The 21826-nt window shown below is 34.0% G+C and overlaps 1 protein-coding gene, 1 long non-coding RNA gene and 2 pseudogenes across 2 annotated transcripts; 2 read left to right on the top strand and 2 right to left on the bottom strand.

The window, feature by feature from the left end:
* Positions 1 to 7210: 7210 nt before the first annotated feature.
* On the top strand, positions 7211 to 8902 carry LOC128184739 (probable ATP-dependent DNA helicase RecS; annotated as a pseudogene).
* Positions 8903 to 10417: 1515 nt separating this feature from the next.
* Positions 10418 to 12307, bottom strand: LOC128182792 (uncharacterized). The gene is made up of 3 exons (XM_052851542.1): positions 12249 to 12307; positions 11898 to 12019; positions 10418 to 11738 (listed from the first exon to the last, which is right to left on the bottom strand). Exon 3 carries the CDS (start codon positions 11729 to 11731, stop codon positions 10724 to 10726), a length of 1008 nt encoding a protein of 335 aa, XP_052707502.1. The 5' UTR covers positions 11732 to 11738; positions 11898 to 12019; positions 12249 to 12307; the 3' UTR covers positions 10418 to 10723.
* Positions 12308 to 13352: 1045 nt separating this feature from the next.
* On the bottom strand, positions 13353 to 17411 carry LOC128182791 (uncharacterized; annotated as a pseudogene).
* A 322-nt stretch (positions 17412 to 17733) lies between these two features.
* LOC128185654 (uncharacterized) lies at positions 17734 to 19913 on the top strand. The gene is made up of 3 exons (XR_008243835.1): positions 17734 to 18163; positions 18522 to 18608; positions 19824 to 19913. It is a non-coding gene; the product is annotated as an uncharacterized LOC128185654 (long non-coding RNA).
* The last annotated feature ends 1913 nt before the right edge of the window (positions 19914 to 21826 follow it).

Here is a 21826-nt window from a genome sequence, read left to right as displayed (position 1 = left end):
AATGATCACTGATACTGGCCTGGCTTTATAGACATACAATCATTTAATTGACAACGTATTTTCATAGCAAGTGACGACTAGCATACAGAGCATTTTATACGGTAACTTAAATATCCAGTTGGCAACTTTTTAATGTATTTGTTTTCATATACATGTAGAAATGAAAGAATTATTGTTGCTAATATCAATTAAAAGAAAATTAATCATTTAGTCTAATAACTGGGAGCAAATATAACAGTACAAGCAACATGCTGAAGTTTTAGATCTCTAGTTCCATATGACACAAGCTGTGGGTCAAAAAAGAAACTAATGGCAAGTTGTAGATGGCCTTCATCCATCCTACGACGTGGAACTTCAGTTTTTCTCTGAAGTGGAATCCGTGTCGTTAAGAGCTTGTATTGAGCGGTTTACGTGTCTGATCTATACGATATTCATGTATAATGATTCTTGGAATCAATGGCTGAGTTTCTGCTTTTGTTATCTGAGTTTTTAAAAAAAAATCCATAGTATCACATAACGTTTAATTCATACAAGTTGAAATAACATTATCTCAATTATCTCTATGCATATGTGCACGGCATTTGGCGTTAACACATCCTACTTAAGGTCCCGTCGTCCTTGTTTTGTGGCATTTAAATCAAGGAAGGAATCTAAAGATTCATTGGTTTTTCGTTAGAAAACCTGTTGGTTGACTATTTCACAGAAAAAATAGTTGCCCCAAGCACTGATCTAAAGGTATGGTGTTCCGATGGGGCCATTTCGACATTCGCACTTTTGCCTTTAGGTCGAGGTGCGAGAGTGCGAAGTTGCGAAGGCGAAGAAGCGATACTACTATCACTCCTTCGTCATCGCAACTTCGCACTCTCGCCTTCGCATCTTCGCGTTTTCGCCCTCGCCTTTCATAATTGTGGAGCTCTCTATCGTTTAAAGACAATTTCAGCTGTATATAAAAGGACATCAGAGGAAGTCGATGAACTTTTTAGCATTTTTAGCCTGCACAGATCTGATCCATAACTTTTTCGGGGGGGGGGGGGGGGGGTCGATAGATAATTATATTTGTCGGGGGGAGGGGGGGGGGGGGGTCTGAGACATATTTTGGAGATTTTATTATATATTATCAATAAAATTAAATTTTCCGAGGGATGGGATCCGGTCCCTCCCTCTTTACTGCATGTGTGAATTTATATGGAATTTTCCGGGGGGGTGGGGGGGGGGCGGACCCCCTCCCCCCTCTAAATCCATGAGCAAGGAGTGTCGCATATAGCTATAGCAAAATTTCGGCTAAAACGAATTTTTATGTTTGTCCTTGCAAAGTTCTTATATAAATCTATAGAAAATTGCCGTATATAACGAACACGGCTACGACGAACTTACGGCTATATCCCTCCCCTGTGGGGGGGGGGGGGGGGGAGGGGATTGCAAAATTTTAACGTGTTTTACCATTCATATGACGAATATTTTCAATCAAAAATTTTATTAAAGATACATAAAATTTTAGAGATGCATATAATATAAAATACTCAAATTCAAATACCGGTATTACATCATTTTTTTCATTTTTCTTAGCTAATATCTTAGCTAATAATTAATGAGTCATGTAGGTATCTATAGAATTATCCGTACCTTTTTAAAAATGAGCTTGTCTGCCTTGAGTTCATCATTAATCAAGAGGCACTTCGAATTAACTGCTCACCTGGACTAAAGATACATGTATATGTACACATCGCCTGCATATTACATGTATATATATGTTCGTGAAAAATAGAAATCACTCGTTGTGGCCTTCAACTTAACTTTTAGGTATATCGACGATCTATCATCAATTAACAAGTATTACTTCCATTCTTACGTATGGTCTACGGATTTTTCCGTTTCCCCGATTACGACTGAGAGCATACGGCAGGTGTGAGCGGTCAGCAGAGGATGCCCACTTCTACATTTCATGTAGCTTTTCACCTTGATTGCTTCTTTGTATGTCAGTGGCGATCGCATTTCTTCATCTGCGAAATCAATATTTTTTTGCAGTTATAAGTTCTTCTAGTCTTTCAACATTTTTACTGAACAAATACAAATGAGTTTTCCGTTTTAAGTGCGCACTCTTAGGAGAAAGACTCCAGCTTAGCATTTTAATCTGTTAGTGAATATTTGAGGAGTAGCTCTATAAAAATGTTCATGATTGTTTAGCGGTAGTGAGATGAACAACGATTTGAATATACTGGGCAAAATAAGTTAGGGATCATATTTTTACACTTAAGAAATTTTCGTAGTTTGAATTTATGTGCCAACCAGGCTTTAGTGGTTAAAAAAGAACTGTCATTCATACGATTCTATACAGGAGTATTAACTGTTTGATTAGTTTTGCGACAAATACCCCAAAACGGACGAAGCGTTAAAAAATGAGTGGATCAAAGGAGTTTCGAAAGTATCAAATAAGGTTTCCTTTCATGAACGTAAGACAAGTACACCCCTTCTGGTCGGAACTGGTGATCTGACGCTATGAGTAAGCATATGAGCATGGGCCGAACATCCAGGGCAGTAGGGATGCTAGAAGCAGGCAAAACGCAACGCCACATTGCAGAAAGACCTAATGTTTCCCAAAGTGTGATTGTTTTTTTAAGGAACCAATATTTTTAGCGGGAAATTGTCAAAGTAAACCAAAATCGGGACGTCAAAGATGTACGACAGTTCATGGGGACTGTTATTTGGCCAATGCTGCCAAGAGGCACGGTTTCCAAAGTGCTGTTAAGCTTAATGCTGAATTTCAGAGAGCATTAGGTTGACTGATTTCTACTCAAAATGGCATCATCAATTTTTAAATCACACAAGATATCAATTGCATATCATCAAATACATCAAATACATGTTGTTTGAAATTATCATTATCTAGAATCAAATTTGATTAAAAGGTGTCTTATTTTTCCTTCACCACATCTTATCCAGATATTTTTCTCTTGATTTTTTAAGGCAAAATACAATACAAATTTAAATGAAGAAGAAAATTCTTTACATGTTAAAAGTATTATATAAATAATCTTTTCTTTTTATTAGACCGTTATTAGAGGTGTTTGATGAAAAGATTTCGTTAGAAAGGAGTGTAAATGTACGCCGAAAACAGGGTAATTGATAATGATTTTTATTGCAGTTTTAACTTGTTTTTTAATCCAATGTTTCTATAATCGAAAAGATTTTTTCCGTTTGTCCAATACTGTTTATTACAATGCCATTCATTAGCAATTAACAAATGACAAAAATCATTGCATACTAGTAAAGTAAATGTATGTTATCATAAATAAATAATTCATTGCAGGTGGCTTTTAGATGAAACTTAGCGACAACAGAGCACGATTAATTTTTGTTTTAATTTATTTGATACATATAATGGGCAGCTTAAGATATCTGTACAAATTTTAGTAGAATATAAACTGAAATTTATTCATTAAAGAACGATTAATTCTCTCTCGTTTGCACAGACGTTAGCGCAAGGGGGTTATTGATGTGGTAGAAAGCCGAAGTACCCGGAGAAAACTCCTCGTGACTAAGAGGGCGACCACTATACCATATCACATAAAACCACTGTCTATCAAGAGTACTGATCTCAGGTCGCAGCGGTGAGAAGCGAAGATTGATACATTGTCCACTGTGCTACTTACTAAACACATTGATAGAATGATTAAATCAACGAAAGGATTACAAAGAATTAGAAAACTTGAAAAATAACAAAGGATGCAACTCTGCCGATTAGTCAACTTAGAGCGACTGAAAGGTGAATGAATGGTATAGTTATATTATTACTTCACCTTTCCAGATCTTTTGGCCAGCATTAAGTTGACATCTTTGCAATTGTATTTCGACGTATTGATAGACTGAAATATTATTACGGTGATTTTATGCATTATGCACAAAAGAAATGTATGTTTCCTCACATGCTGCCCCACACATTAATGGCAGCTAGATTTTTGCCCAGTTAAAAAAAATGAATCAAACACCCATGTGTCATTTGTTGCAATGTCGAAAATAATACGAAGTAATATCAAATTATGGATCAGACTCCAGGCTATTTATACAAATTACTAAAGTGACATATCTATATGCTGATCGCCTGAACTTACAGAAAAAAAATATATGTCAAACTATTATGCAGCACAATAAGTAACAACTAAAAGGTGGCACTACAAAAAAATAAAAATCAGTGCTAAAAAAAGACAAACAAATTACAATTGCCATTTATACATATACACAGGTACATGTAAGTTACGTTGGTAAATTTAGGGTGGAGGTGGGTGTATCAAAAATGTTGTTGCTTTCAACAGCAATGGTAAGGTGGGAATGACCCCACGCTAACTGGTCAGTTACAGACAGCATCAGAACACGTGACCATATAGCTTATTTTGATTTGCTGAAAGAATGCCATTGAGTAGAAATCCACCCTGAAAAATTTTAAGATTACGTAATAGTCCAAAGGATGACTGAGAAATGGGTGAAATTACATAGCTTGCACATGACACCTGCAAGGCCTGGCAGAATCCCACTGATAGTAGATAAGGGAAAAAACGAACAGTTGAGTAAAATTAATCATAAGATATCGATGTATTATCTATATCTTTGCTTATAATTCAATTTAATTTAAAATATTCTTGTCTATTTATCTATTACTCCCCTTGCGGTCTTCAAATGGCATTTTGGATGATAAGAAATAATCATGTTGATTCATTTCTCGTAGCAATTTTCGTTTTATATTTTCGGGTTGGAAACATTGAAGCTTGTAAATTCCTTTCAACTACCACGGGTACAAGTACATGATTTTTATTCTCTCTAAAAGGGTATCAATAATATAGTGAAGTTATAAATCATCTCTATTTATTTTAATAAAGAAATGACATGGCAATATAATTCCCAATACTCATAAACCCTATGCAAAAAATAAACAATAATTATTCTAGATTGCTTTCGAAATCATTAATGATGATAGAAAACTCAATTAAACGTTATAAAAAATAAACTACTGGTTTCCACCTTTTTATGAAAAAATGACAATAACAAACCGTGAACCATCTCCAAAATCCATCAAACGAAATACAAATTCAAAGCAGAGCAACACGGACCTCTAGAAAGATAGAGGTAGGATCAGGTGCCTAGGCTGAGTGAGCACCCGCCGTGTGCTCTTTGTCGTAATCGGGAAAAAAATCGGAAAAGTCCGTACACAATTGGGTGATTAAATAATGATCTAACAATTAGTATGAAAAACGTCAGTCATCATGCGATCATAAAACTTGCGAAAAGATGACTTCAAGTGAGACTGTTGATAGTCCTGTTTTATCAACTTGTTTGTCAGTAGCTTGCTTCGTCTTAAAAACTGTTCATAAGAAGAGCAGGCCCTTGCGTATCGAATCAACTGAGAAACAAACACACCATATGCAGGTGATGAAGGTATATTGCTACATAAGCAAGAGAAGTTGACTATAGAAAAATTTAAGTAATTGCGTTTATCATAAAGTTTTGTTGTTAGGTTACCATCAATGTCCATATACAAAATGAAGAGACGATAATGAATTAACCATAACTCAACTACTTCGTGAAATTTTCATAAGATTGCTTAAGGATTACGTTTACTCAGGGGCGAAAAAAAATCCACTAATAGGAACAAAAAACTACTTATTGTTCATTGTAGCCCCACTATTGTGGTGCTAGTTTTCACTTTCAAATCACTAGTAGGGCAATGACCCACTTTTTCTGCTAGTGACCTCTAAATGTTTTTTGAAAAAATTGTTAAAACTTGTCAAAATTGTCCACCATTTTCAAGGTTTTCTTTATTTTTTAATCATTAAAAATAATAAAACAATTTGTAGGTTGGGAAATCATAAAATACGAATAGCTTTACTAATTTTATATTTGAATGAATCGTTTTAAGCTCATATTTTAAGTTTAATTTAGTCCGAATTTCCTCTATCAATTTCCTAAATTGTACCCATTTTTGATCGAGTTTTACAAAAAACTGACTAATAGGAGCTCCAAACCATTGATTGCCTAAAACAGTTTTTATTGTCTGTGTTATGTTGTCATTAACATTATATAAGGTACACAGCTAATTGTGCCACATACGTTTCACATATGTTTGAACTTAACACACGTACAACATACGTTAAACATACGTTACACACATGTGAAGTTAAACCGTACGTTAAACATATGTTGAGAAACGCATGGTTAACATACGTGTGATAACATACGTTCAACATCACATATGTTTAACATACGTTAGATTTTACATATGTTAAACATATGTGAATCACATGTTTTACATATGTAGATCTCAACCACATGTTACACATATGTTAATAAACACATGGTTAACATGAGTTCTAAAAACCATGTTACACGTGCGTTAATAATATATATGTTTTACATATGTGTGAACTGAAGGCATGCATTTGAATAACTTAATCATTAAAATTATTTGCATGCGCGGATCTAATGGGCGGGGGGGGGGGGGGGGGGTCGGAGGGATCCCCCCCCCCCCCCCGGAAAATGAAAGTTTATGAAATTTACACAGTAAAATTATCGCAAATATGCCTCGGATCCACCCCCCCCCCCTCCCCGGGCAAACACAATTATCCTTCGGACCCCCTACCCCCCCCCCCCCCCCCCGGAAAAAAAATTCTGGATCCGCGCATGATCTGCATGTACATGTCTGATGTTGCTTTATCACTCATGTCTCTGAAATGAATGCATGTGAACATGTGTGAAGAAAAGCCTTGCTACTGTGCGTGTTTATTGGTTTAAACTATGCATAAATAAAGTTGTTTCATTAACAGAAGCCACGTGTCTTCTTAGAATTAATTCGATAACGAATCCGGAATTAATACGAAATCGGTTTTAGTTTTGTCGATGACAAAATATACGTCACATTTTTACGTCACGGAGGCAGAAGATCGAACTGCAGGATGGATTTAGCAGAGGTAATAATTGTCAAGCATTCGTTTTGATTTACTTGCATTTGAAAATTATATCGTACAATTACCGATGTCAAAAGAGTAAACATGTAGCACGGAGCTGTAACTGTGTTCTCCGGGAAAATTCGGATTGAATTAATGACGATAAAAATGATGTTTCCCCAGAGAATACAACTAAGCAGCTATTTGGTTTAGTTAATATAGAAGAACCAATACTTATTTAAACCCATAAAATATATGTCGATGTTGGATACATCGTCGCAAACCACGGTTTTGAGTCCACAAGTTTCCTCAAACCCGTGGTTGTCTCGAAGTTAGTTCGCGTGATTCTCATGAATTATGCATGAACCTAATAAACCAATCAAATTGCACCCGAGCAAGTTTTTACTCGGAGAGTCTGAAAATATCAAACCAATCACTGAACGCCTTACTGACGATATTTGGAAGTACAGTAACAATGGCGGCGCCCAGCATAACAACATTGCAGGAAATATTTGAAGTAGAGAAATTAAGCGCAGAACAAGAAAAAGCTATCGACAGTCTTTTGGCAAAGAAGGATGTGTTCCTTTCTCTTAGGACAGGTGGTGGGAAGTCTTTGTGCTACATGGCCTTCCCTATTTTTTATGAATATAGCAATTCATTGGATGTGCAACCACAAGTTCTTATTATCAGTCCCCTCTTGTCCATTATGAAGGAACAGACGGATCTTTTAGCATCAAAGGGGTTTACCGCCACATTCATTGGCAAAGACAAGTCTGAGGATGCCTCGATACTCGACGGTAAATACCAATTTGTCTTTCCGTCACCAGAAGCTATACTGCAGAACGATAAATGGCGGGATATGTTGTCAGGATCCAAATCCTTTGGATTATTCGTTGTGGATGAAGCCCACACTCTTGTTCATTGGTAAGTATATAAAAATATTAAACAGTAGTTATTACAAGTTATGTTGAAAGGGCAATGGCATAACAAATTCAAAAGAGGGAGAGGTGTTTTTTGAAGGGGGATATTGATTGGCAGACAGACACTTCGGCCAATGAGTGTTGCCACCTTGGCAACACCAAGATGTTGACACCTCGGCCAAATTAATTTATACTAATTACTTATTAAATTATATGAATGCAAACAGTATTATTTTGCCAAGGAAATCTGTGGCAATAACTTAGGTGGATATCTTATTGTTTCTTATATTTTGATCCCCATAATATGGTATGTAAATAATTATTTTTCTCGGATATCATCTGTCGATCTAACGAAACAAAAGTTGTTCTGTAGTTTGACAACTTGAACCTACATAGGAAGTTTAATTTATTCCTTAAACGCTTAGAGGAAAAAAGCGTGGAAGGCTCCGGTGAAACCTGTAGGGGACTAATAAATAGTAAGAAATGGGAGGAATGGGGGATTCCGGTAGGGAATATATACTGCTCATGCAGTGGTCTCAGAGTGCTTCATTATTTTGGCCCAAGTTTCAAAAATTAAAGATAAAAAATTGAATGTGTGTAGGATTTGTATTACTGGTACATGTACCATACTTTTAACTTAAGAGAGGTATTTACTTTTTTTTATTAATTTATTTTTAGGGGTGAAAATACAAAACATGGACAAGCTTTCAGGGAATGGTTTTCACGGACAGGTGAGATCAGGTCATTGATAAGTTGTCCAGCCCTAGTGATTACAGCCACTGCTAGCAAGGAGGCAAGAAAAGTGATTAAGAAGCGACTGGCTTTAAACAACTGTGTGGACATTATTGACAGTCCTGATAGAGAGAACATAAAGTTATTTGTTCAAAAGTTAAAAAACACTGTGCCCATCGATGAAACATTTGGCTGGTTGACACATGATTTATCTACGAGAAAAAAAGACTGTCCAAGAACACTTATTTTTTGTTCAAGCATAAAAATTTGTGCAGACATATACACTGCATTTTTAATGGTGTTAGACAACTCTGTAATGGAATTTGTTAATATGTTTCATTCATGTACATCTGAAAATGTTAAGGAAACAATTAGAGAGGACATGAATGATGATAATGGAAATATTAGAGTTTTAATTGCTACTAGTGCTGCAGGTATGGGAGTGAATTACAAAGGAGTAAACAATGTTGTACATTATAGTCCTCCTAAAGATATGGATAGCTTTGTTCAGCAGCTTGGTCGTGCTGGCCGTGATGGTAGTCAGTCCTTACATCTGCTTCTTTATAATAGTAGACATACTCATAAACTTGAAGCTGACATGAAGACATATATTGAAAATAAAGATAAGTGTCGTAGACTTCAAATATTGGAATCATATGATTCGCTTCCTAATGTAGAACTTGTAAAACATTTATGTTGTGATATATGTTCCCAAAATTGTAATTGCAGTGGTGACTGTTGTGAACTGTATCAACATCCATATTTTTTATTTCAAAGTGATGATGTTTCTAGTGATGACAACTCTTGCATGTCAGATAGCACAGACTTAGAAAGTGATGATGTACTTGATATAGATGATACATATCCAGAGTTGGAGTAAGAAAGCTTTTTTCCAATGTTTCACTGTTATAAAATTTAAAACAATGTACATGTAATATAAACCATTTAAATCTTGTTCTTTATCACTTGAACATTGATTTCACAACTTGTTTTTAGTGGGATAGACATTAATTCTAAATGGCTTTTCAAAAATTAAGTTGCTAAAAATTTTTAGAGGAAGGATAGGGGGGGGGGGGGGCACATTCCTCTGAAAGAAAAACCCTTACTTTTTTTATGGATAGGGGTGAACTGGATTTTTTAAATATATTTTTTGCTACACAGTATACTCGTGCTTTAATAATTCTAAACACTTGCATTTAGTAACTGTTAATGTCTATTCCTGTTTCAACTTATAACAGATGAACTAGAAATCATGGAAGGATTTAGCTGAATGAAACAATGTTTCTAGTTTTTATTCTTGACTATTTCAAGAATAAATGTGGCTATTCCAAGAATAAATGTAAAGGGACAGGCACTTTCCATTTTACCCCACCTTCACATTTAGATATTTCCCCTACCCTACCTTAAAAAAAAAACATATAAAAAGTGCCTTCTAACCCTTCCATACATTTTTTCCTGTATTAGCCAGATTTATTTCTTTACTTTATCCAATGCAACTTGTTTTACATTGAAAATTACTCAAGAGGCTAAAGGCTATTCCAGATGGAAAAAAATAACTGGGAGCGATGAAATTTCAAATTAATTTTTTTTTGTGCGATATCTTTTCGTCCTAATAAAAGTACATGTAGTAAAATATTTTAATACACTTGCATGCATTTTTTTTTCAAAATTAAATGAGGGATTACCAGATTTTTTCCAACTGAAATATCTTTTGTTGGAAGAGTTTCTAGTACATGTATTTCATTACCTGGTACATGGTATAGAAATTACCCAAGAGGAATTGCAAATGTATTAACCCATTCAAAGCAACAACATAAAATTTAATTGGTTTATTTTCTTTAGCATAAAGGACAAGGTCATACTTATTGGTCAAAGTAAACATTGCAACTTTACGAAGGATTAGAGATTTTAATCCTTATAAATTATAAGTTAATTTGAAAATCACTGCAACATATTCATACAGTCAGATATGTGTATCAATGAAATAGTTCTGATTCATATCACATAATTGATAATAAGATACTGCAATGCAATAAGTTTTGTAATATTGATATTGTGTGTAACACATAACATATGGACATGTATATTCAGTCAAAACATACAAGAGAGTCTAGGTGAAAAAGGACCAATGTTAACATTTCACTGCAGCGATTTAGAAGCAATTTTCTTCTGCGTGCCCATCCACTGATGCAAGGATTTAGGATCAAGCTTGGATATTGGGTCTTTAAATTTACTGAACGATGGCCAATCCTTTACAACACCGTGTCCATTTTTGAGTACACATTCTGCAATTCGACCGATATCCACAGATTTGTCCACCTGTGGTCTTTTCCTCCCAGCTCTCACTGTATTGTTTACTTGCATAAGTTTTTGTTTCATATTATCAATAACTTGTGTGGACATTGTAACTACCTTGGCAGAATTGAAAGACTTGTTTGAACCCTGTGTGTTCAGCTGAGATTTTATCTTTTTGATCTGTAGTTCCACACAGTTATCATTCGGTATATTTTGGTCCACTCCTCCCATCAAATTCTGGCATATGTTCCATTTATATTCGAAACTTTCTTTTGGGCTGAGTATCGCAACAATGTAGGCAATATATCTCCACAGCCACAACTTATATTTAGTATGTCCAAGCGCACCTGCATACATCCATTCAAATTTAGCATTCCGAAGACAACGTTCACCGTCTCCCATCCTGTAGGCATCACAACTGTCGACTAGCAATAGAGCCATCCTTATAAAACTTGATACAACACTGTCGGATCTTTTTGTCAAAGTACTCTCATGGAACTGCCATTGATGCTTCTTTTTAAGATGATTCCTGAAGTGGCCCTCTGTTACATAGTGTTTGTCACACAATGCACACTGAAAACCAGTTGCACTCTTCATTTCACAAAGTTTATTACAGTCTATATCTAACTGCTTGATGTTTTCGTTTAGCTCATCTATATATGCTGTATCTTTAACTCCTAGTACATCCATTACTAAATCGGCTTGATCATATAACCAGTCTGTTTTCTGATTTTCATTCATGAGGGAGAATAATGGAAAGCTGCCAGGTTTGTCATCCATATCATTCATGCTGTGTAGGCTCATAAATGCTGCAACCACATATCCACTCATTGCATCCACCACAAAGTTCATGTGTGACCTAAATAGGTAATAAAGGAAATCCTTTGAGCTTTGTATCTTGCTTATAGCTGGACAAATTGCACATAATCTTGTTTGGCCAACATAAAAGTATCTAAGCAAACATAAAATGGAAAAATTATGTTTTTAAACATAAAGATAATACAAACATATCTATTACCTGAAATCTTTAGTGACCTGCTCTGCTCCAGATACATTTCTCCTGTTGATTAGGTTTCTAAGTTGATAGAGACTGCCCCCATCGCTGCTGCTTTCTTCTTTGTAAAACTCTTGATATACACTCTGAAGTAAATTGAAAATATCTAAACTTGACATGCTGACACATATTGATTTTCAACACTATACTGTTAAATTGCTTACTCAAGTGTAATATTTGTAATATATGATTGATACAAAAATTTTAACTTAATCGTTACCTAGTTCTATGTTTCCAAAAAATAAATAAATTAATCAACATGTTTTTTACATAAACATTTTGATACCTGATGTTTGCCAAAACAAATTGACTTACCCAAGAAATTAGTAAACCAAAAACTGTAACCTTCAAACTTCAATGGTGAAACATCTCTAAACACAATGGAATAAAAATGTGTAAACACAAACAATGACAATAACAAATACCATAGTTAATTCATGTACTTGGCCAAATCTAGTTGTTGATCTCATACCTCTCCCCTCCAAAAAAATTTTCTCTTTTAAATTATCATTCTATGAAAAATAAAATATTAAATGAGTATGCCCATAAGATTTTTAAAAACAAGCAATACCTAAATTGAAGAGCTTATTCAAAATGCTAGATATTTGATATTATTTATGTTCTGGTGAGTTATAATTAGAATTTATCTTTAATATATTTGTTTATCCAACCTTTTTTTGGAAAGAAAAATTTTGAGATACAATGATTTGAACCAACTTGCAAGCTAGAATAAAGAACTAAAAAATATGAAACATTTAATAAAGTCTTGCATGAAAATTTTTGCATTGCAAATTAAAATTTATGAAATCATGATGTATGATAAGATTTGAAATTGAAATTTCTCTTAACATGCAAAACTTTATACAAACTGATGAAAGAACAAAACAAAACTCACAAAGATAACCAACTACAACCCATGATACCATCAGAAAATTCATCTGTCTGTGCAGTCCCTCAGGTCTATGTATTACACCAAGAAGCTTTTCATAGCTTGACTCATTGTTTCTCATCGCTTGTTGTGCACTCATAGCACGTTCGTTTGTCAAAACATCACCTCCTAGAACTACTTTTTCAACGGTTCCGTCAATGAATGGCACAGCTAGAGAGTGAACTCTCTGCATTATTCTAATCATTCCATCGGAAGAATTTTCACTCTCGTCAATTAAGTCACAGTTTATAAACACAGATTTCTGGGACGTTTTTTCAATTTGTGGGTGTGGTATATAGTTTGGAAGAAGTTTTTCGAATGATTTGAGTTCTCCAATAAAATTTGATAAGATTCTGGCAACATGAAATTGAATATTTCTTTGAAAATCAAGAATTTCCACTTTAGATGGAAAAAACACACAACTACTGATTGTTTCTATGTCGGCTACAGGCTTATTTGTAGGGAGCTCCTGATCAATTATTCTCTTCTGGGTTGCCAGAAGGAGAAACCAATGCCATGATTTCCTTTGTCTGTCTGAAGTCATATTTGCAGGAGTAATGAGAATGTCGACATTGTCCCCCAGAATTTCAATGGGTATGCATGGATTGTCTTTTCTTCTTAACATCTTCTTCTTTAAATATGCCACAAGGTTTTCTTGATTTCCTGATGAGTTAAGTGTCTCTGTGTTGGACGCCTTGTTCACTCTTGTATCAAAAACTACAGTCTCTGGTTTTTGCATGGCACTAGTAGTGTGCATGTTTCTGTAATTCATTGAAAAAGTAACTTCACTTGAAAGCTTTGTACTTGAAAAAGCTGTTCTGGAGCAATCCCAAAGCTCTAAAGTTGTAAAAGCATTCAGTTGTGCACCACACCCATTTGATAACAAAGTACAGTGCATGTTGCATACTGGTATTCTAGGACTTTGAATTGGACCTTCCACTTTTTCAGTCAGCTGATAGGTTGTGTCTTCATTGTCCTTTATGATTTTCTCACAAGTCATAACATCTCGCCTCTCGGACACATATCTTGCAACTGTATTGTCAATTCTCTCCTCTTGTTTCAGAACTATGTCTCTTTTTTTCCTATGCAATGCACTTGGTGAAACCGAGAATCCTAGGTCATGCAATATAGATATAGCCTATATAAAAAATAAAAATTCAATCTATGTACAATATCAAACACTGAAACAACAGTAATTAAAGAGATAGAAATTAATATTTTGTTTTCCTTCAATACATGTAAGATGAAAAATAAAACTATCCAAATAATCAACCTACCTCTTTTGTGGCTCCACATTGATCCAACAGCAGTCCAATTGTGTATTGCAGTCTTGATAGAGTGTGGTTTCTGCTATACAAAAAGACTGAAAATCCTGTGCAAAGGCTTATAACCTTATGACCTTTCACTTCTTGTTCTGATGCATCTTTCAATAAAACACTTTGTAAGAGCCTAACAGTGACAGGGGCTTTTCCCTTTAAATAATGCAAAAGACTCTCCCAGTCTGCAATTTCTGTATGATAGTGAAGTTGATTTTCTTCTTTTCTGCAAATTTCACATATTTCTTTGTGTATGTGCTTACACACTTCTTGCAACACAGCTTGTTTGTACTGGTCTGACTTCATTATATGGTGTACAAAACTTGTCCTACCATTAAGCATAGCTTTACATATTGCTTGCTGGGTGGGATCAGAAATTATTGATGATCTATGACTACTTCCATACTTTGCCATGATCTGAAAAAAAAATAGTCAATTTTACTTTATATGTAACCACTCCACAGAATGGAGATATCACACATGGGCTTCATTGTTTTGTGTAGCACCAAAAATTCAAAGATTCAATAACTGAAAGGTTCATCGAAAAACTATAGTTTTAGACAGAATATAGGTACACCGCAAGCGGATTGAATGGCAGCCAACCCCAAATTAGTGAAAGTGAGGAACATGGATATTTTATTAATTTGGCCAAATATATCAATAAACATGTACTTAAAAAAAATTGTTCACTTTTAAAATAAGTTAGTTAATTAAATCCTTCTCCGTGCCATGAAGGCACATAAGGCCGGTGCTTATCCCAGGTTTCCGTGGTGCTAAGCGGATGAGAGTCATTGGACTCCCCCTGAATGGGACACCAGTCAATCGCAGGTTAACCCCCAGCGTAAGCTGGTACCCAATTTCAGCTGGGTGGCAATGTATATAAAGTGCCTTGTCTAAGTGCACAACACACAACATCAATTGACCACAGCGGGGTTTGAACCAGCAACCTTTCGGTTACTGGCCTAACGCCCATGACCACTAAGCCATGTGCTCTCACTTTTAAAATACACCTATTTAAAAATTTTAAACTTTTAAATCAACAATTTAAATTCAAAATAACAAGTTACTAAGAATAATTAAAAAAATTAAAGACATATGTGTTACTTAAATTGTAATCTTTCTATTTGACGTCCTTAACCATTTTCCCAAGTTTTCGAAAAATCCATTTATCAGGTTTGACCCCCGGCCCACTCAACCCCCATTTGGTATGTCTGTCTGTGAAGATCTTTGTTTTGTATTTTTTCTTCTATGTATTTCATTTTTCGGAAATTTCCATATGATGAAATTGAAAGTAGAAGTCAAAATAACTGAGATTATGTCCTATTCCGAAAAAAATCAGTCGTATGAACAAACACAGACACATTGATTTATAACGACCTCCTGCATGCAATCCATGTCATGTGATCATATTTTTAAATGCATGTTCAATAAACCCACACAAATAATTTGTTAAAAAGAGAATATTTAATGTAATATTTCAAAATTAACTTGCCAAATTACTTGTCCTATTATTTGACATAATGCCCAAAAATATGTAATTTGAGATGAAAAAAAGTTAAACCACCATTAGGTAGATAAATTCATATTAGAAGTACATGTATCACATGGGCGATTGACCACCAAATGGGAGTCAAATCAGCAAATGGAGGCCAAATCTTTTTATATTAACCTTTTTGACTTTTACAACTCAATAGTGATAAGCATATGTTTGTATTACTTTGGGGATCAGCTGCTAAAGTGCACAAGCTACGCATGTACCAGAGTTGTCTGTACTTGTTCCCTTTCTGGTTTCGGCTCGTGATGATATTTTCAAAGAAATATGATAACTAAGGTTATAAATCGTGGATGCAATATTTGATTCAATTTAATTCTATGTTCTCTATATTCTCAAGATCTTTATTAATAAAAGGACGTTTTCATGGATGATCGGCGTCATGTGAATTTGACAGACTGCTGGTAATCAGCGTGTTTGGTATTGTACATAACCAAGTACAAGTAAATTTTTAATTACTATTTTCAATAGCAGAAAAATTAGTCTCTGTCAAACACTAGTTTTTTCTTGTCATAGTGCTAAAAGACATGGCGTCACATTAAGCATCAAAAGACATAAGTTAATTGCATGATTGTCATGAGCACTAGACATGGTATACATAGGACGATTAAACAAATGTCAATCATTTTCTATAATCCAATCTGGGGCCTCAATCAATTCAGTTGATTGACAGGGTTACACTGACCAGGTAAATTTGAAGGTGGTGCTTATTTTCTTTGTCTTTAGACTGAAACAGAAAACCTCATGTGCAGACTTAGAGGGGAGGGGGGCGACCCCCAACCCCTGGAAAATAAAAATTTATTTAATTAATACAGCAAAATTGTCGCAAATATGCCTCAGACCACCACACCCCCTACCCGGCTAACACAGTATTATCCTTTGGACATCCCCCCCCCCCCTGGAAAAATTTCTGAATTCGCGCATATAACCTGAAGCCTAAATAAAAACTGTTAAATATGTTACATGTACATAATGTTAGTGTGTGCAATTTTTTTGTTTTCCTTATTTGTAAGTAATATAATTGAACTTACTTTGACATCAAAGTCTTTCTCATGGTAAGTCTTTGTTTGCGTAGAGGCATCATTTGTGCTAGATTGATCCAAACGTTTGATCCACGGCTCTTTTTCATGCGGTAAAATAGACCGCTCTGCAGGAGGTTTATCAATTGGTGCAGCCCTAACCTCAGGGGAATTGAATGGCAACAATCGTCTGATCTTTGGCTTCCGTGGTGTTGGTGTGTTCTTTTGCCTTTCTCGTTTGTTGCTAACAGGTGTACGTAAATGCGCTTTACTTATAACAGTTTCCTTTATTTCTGAAAATAGTTCGTTTCTCTTCTCGTACAGTTTTGTCAATCTTGTTTTGATATCGTCGTCGATCCTCACGAGTCTATTAAGTTTATTTACACAAAATTTGCAAACATAATTTTTAACATTTAAACTGAGTTCTTTGAATATCCTTGAGAAATCTTCATGTGTTGACACTAATCTATACGATTTTTTATCTTTAATTGTATTTCTACATAAGCCGCATATTTTCTCGGTACCTTTTTCCGCCATTGACCTCCCATGTGTATCGACTAACGTATCTCCCAATACAGAAGAGCATCGATAAATGTAAAGGGAGATTTCATTGGATAAGATAAAGGTCAAAGAGTTTTTGCATATATAATTAAAAGCACACTGTTTTTTTCCTGGTGACCCACGGGTGATGATGGAGAGAATCGATGTGAATCATACGTGGGTCACCGACGATGTGTTGGATAAGACGCATTTGAAAACTGAAATATTTGAAAGTAGAGAAAAACTAGAGCAAAGCCTATGCAAAGTAACGAGTAGGTCTTCCATTGCAACTAAGTGAAATGATTATTGAATTGCCTCTATTAAGTTGTATTCTTATTGCATGGTGATTGAAATTTTTTTATAGGCATGCATTGGCTGCTTGACATATCCCTGGGAGAGGACACCAACTAGGTAACACAGTCAATGACAGATGTCTCTTTGAATTGATAAAATCATTATGTAAGTACACATACCATTGCATTTCACAATTTAAACATTTTTTAAGGGTCATCGACACCGCTGGGAAATTTTTTTCCATACAAATCCAACCTAATAAATAACTCAAAGGTATGGATTTCTATGACATAGTTCATTAAAAGTAGAAGTCACTGGGTGTTCAGGATCATTAATGATAATCTGTTGCATGACACCTACATGTACATTTGTATTTCTTAGTAAGTAAGTGTAAAATTTTGATATATCTAATTATCTAATGCATGTATTATATTTTGTAGCAAATGGATATAATACAGAAGTTTCAAAGATCTGTTTTGATGTAGCCTGAAGATTTTGTAATGAATGATCAAGGATCCAAAAGTTCTTCGCGGAGTTCAAAGACAGTTGCAATGTGGTTGCTAATTTAGTGACATATTAAGGTAATTCAATTTAGATAAGGATTAATACAGGCATGTATCCAGTTACCCCCCCCCCCCTTTTTTTTTTGTTGCAGCAAAGATTTTTCTTAAATTTTCATATAAAAAGTGAATTATCAAGGAGTTGCCCCCCCCCCCCCCCCCAATGCATGCACACACACTTTTCTGGGGACTATGTGAAACTATGTGTAAGTGTACTTTAGAATATCATTTCACCCAAATGATTCAAGCTTATTTGCATAAAAAAATATTTACCTGTATACGTTAATTGTTTTCCGCTTACATTTATAAATTATATTTTTTATCGTGTATTTAAAAACTCTAATGATTTTATGTATTTAAGTTTGTATTAATATTTTAGAAAGAAGTTCAAACAAGCATTGTCATGGGAAAACATGAAAAAGGAAGAAGTTGGAGGTGGACAAAAATCAGGATGAATATACTAGAGGTAAAAATTATTTTGTCAAATTAAGGAAGGAGTCTTTTCTGGTTTTCGACTTGTCAAACGTAAATTTGATTAATTGTTCATTAAATCAAGATGAAAGGAAATTAAAATAGTATATTTTTCTTTCCTTTTTACTATCATACAACTTGGCATAGAAAAATGTAATCAATGTTTAGTATGGAACAAGGACTATATTTTTGGCGTAGGAAAATATCACATGTTGCGCAATTCAGAATTGCAGCAGATTATATATATATAATGAGTCTGTTTTATCATTTTAAAAACAATAACAATAATGTTGGATTTTTTTTTACTAATGTGAACTAATAATATGATACTTGGGTTTCAGAATATGTTTTTAAAATATGATTTGCCTATCAAATAACATTTTTATAGGCTTTTTAAAGCGCCCATTCTATACATTGATTTTTGTGAAAAAATCACTAAAATCAGTTTTTCTCTCTTATGAAACGGTCAATATATTAGCTTTTCTGTCAATTTATATCTTTATATAAAGTCTTCATTATACATAAAAATTAGAAATATTTTATTATTGGAAGCATAAAAAAATAATCAAAATTTCTTCAAAATTTAAGAAAATTAGAGGAAATGCGGGCTAAGCAATATCAATTTTAGTATAAATATTTATTCCAATTTAGTAGTATAAGCTGATAGACACTCTCATGGTCTATGATTTCATTGAAGATTTGAATCTTCAAATCTTAAACAAATGTCTACAGAAGTATAAAGAGCTACACTTATTTTTATCACTCTTTACGTTGAGGAAAAAGGTAGTGACCTTGACCTGACCTTTATCCGAAAACAAAAAGGTCAAATTTAATTAAACTGATAGAATCATTAAGTAATATGATCCGTTTGACTGTGTCAAAATTTCATGCATTTCTTATTATAAGAAGTATGTTTGATAATAAAAAGACTCCTTCCTTAATACTTGTGATTGACCTTCTATTTTGCCCCCCCTCTCTCTCTCTCTCTCTCTCTCTCTCTCTCTCTCTTGCTCTCTCTCTGAGAGCTTGCAAATAAAAGAAAAAATTATTAACAATTGTAAACTTTCTTCATGTTGTATTTGCAATAAAATCTAAATGGATCCTGTTATTCTTTAACAATATTGTTGAATAAAAAACCAACCGAGGCATTTGCAAATTTTACTTTATCATAAAATGAAATTTAATGTAAAATTCTTTGTTTTTTTCCCAGAAACTATTAAAGCACAGAAGAATGACAACAATATAAATCTAAATGTAATCATTCAAGGAATTAAATTCATTTTTAATCTCGAAACTGGTTTTTTTTCTGTAACTCTAGTTTTAGATTAACAAGAAGCTGGAAATGCAAAATGAATGTTTCCAAAGATCCATTGAAGTAACTGAGTAATCAATTAAAGTGATTCAAGCAGCAAGATGAAGTATATCGAGAATGAACTGAAAAATTAAAAATATTCAAGTAATTCAATTTTTAGCAATTTACATGTGATACGTATGTAATTCATGTAAAAAACGTACGTTGGATCCACATACGTAAAACGTATGGAATGTATCACGTATGTCTAACACACGTGTAACATACGTTTCACATATGTTCATTAACGTACGTTAAACACACGTTGTACTTAAATCACGTTAAACATACGTGAGGTCACATACGTATCACACATGTTTAACGTATGTGAAACGTATGTGGCACATTTTGCTGTGTAAATGATCAAAATTTTGAGATATTTTATCTTGAATCGATATTATGTATTTTTAGAATTTTTCCAATCGCGTGCCAGCCAGTGATGTAAATTTATAGAGGAGTAAATACAACCATAAATTATGTAAAATGATATGAAAAAAAAACCACATAAAAACTTAACTTTTGCAATTACACTGCAACAGAAAGTTTTTAAGAGAAAATAAGAAAATGAAATAATTAGTTCGAATTTCCTCTGTTTCGATTTTAATCTACCTTTGTCGGAGCATATCTTCCTCAAATAAACAAATCATGGATGTCAATATCGATATTTGTTAATAACGTTGTTATTTTGTGTTATTTTCTGTTTTTAAAACAACTTTGGACTTCAGATATTGAACTTTGTAAAAACAGTTTTAAATCTCAAACCCTGAGTAAACGTAATCCTTAAAGCAATATCAAAGTGTACTTGAACAACTTACTAAACACGAAAAAGTTATTCTTGTGTGTTAAAGTGGTTAACATGTGTTTAAGTTTGATTTTATCTAATAATGGCCCACCTTAGAGGTGGTTAGTGTCTTACTGAGGATTCTTCCAATACAGAAGAGCATATCAAATATTTGTTGATAAATGATTAAATTTCTTGCAACATCTGTTTCATTATCTTTTTAAATACCAAGTGGGAAACATAAAAATTGACTACTCTTTATTTATAGGCTATAAATATATTACTCTCACACTGTGTAACCTAATATGCATTTAAACAGTGAGAAAAATGAGTGTTGAGTTGTTTACATCTGATTCTTTAAAAGCGTAAGACTAGCACTAAAATAAATTAATATAATTTCCCGTCATGATTGAGTAAATTTTACGCAGCTAAAGTTGTAATTTAAATCTCTGGTGGCAGAGAATTTGACGATATTACCTCTTACATTTCTTTTCTTGCGTTTTTATTTTGTTGCAGTTTAAAATTATGTATCCAACTTCTTGGTGCCTCGCTGCGGTTTTTGTAATGTGAACCTCAGCAAAGTCGATCAATTCATTGTCGAGTTTAAGATTTTTCAACTTTGCTAGTTTGTTTTTTATTTAGCTGTATAAATGAGCAAATTAGGTATCTTCCGTGAAAAGTTAATACAAGGAAGAAGTACTTAATAATCATGTTGGGTAAAAACACATTTACGTCCTTCTTAAAGATTTAAAACTTATTATTATACATACGGAAAAGATATGAAGTTGTATATCTGAACATCTGCATATTGAAATTGATAAACATCTAACAGTAATCGTTTTAAATCGTTGTGAAAATGCGTAGAGCTTTATAATATCTAGTTATTAGTGTTGCTTGATCATTTAGTTAATCAGATCAGAAAAAATGATAAGACATCTTATTAAAGGATTAAAAAAGTCAATGAATAATTTATACTTTACTTTTGTAAAATATACAAAGTTCAAGAGATCGAGCTACATGTATTAAGACAGGAACCCAAATGGGCCACATCGCTCACCTCAGCAACAATAACCATAATAAA

The sequence above is a fragment of the Crassostrea angulata genome, chromosome 5 (assembly GCF_025612915.1).
Source record: "Crassostrea angulata isolate pt1a10 chromosome 5, ASM2561291v2, whole genome shotgun sequence".
NCBI lineage: Eukaryota > Metazoa > Mollusca > Bivalvia > Ostreida > Ostreidae > Magallana > Magallana angulata.
Note: the sequence above shows the minus strand (reverse complement) of the source record. Positions and strands in the feature narration are given on the sequence as shown.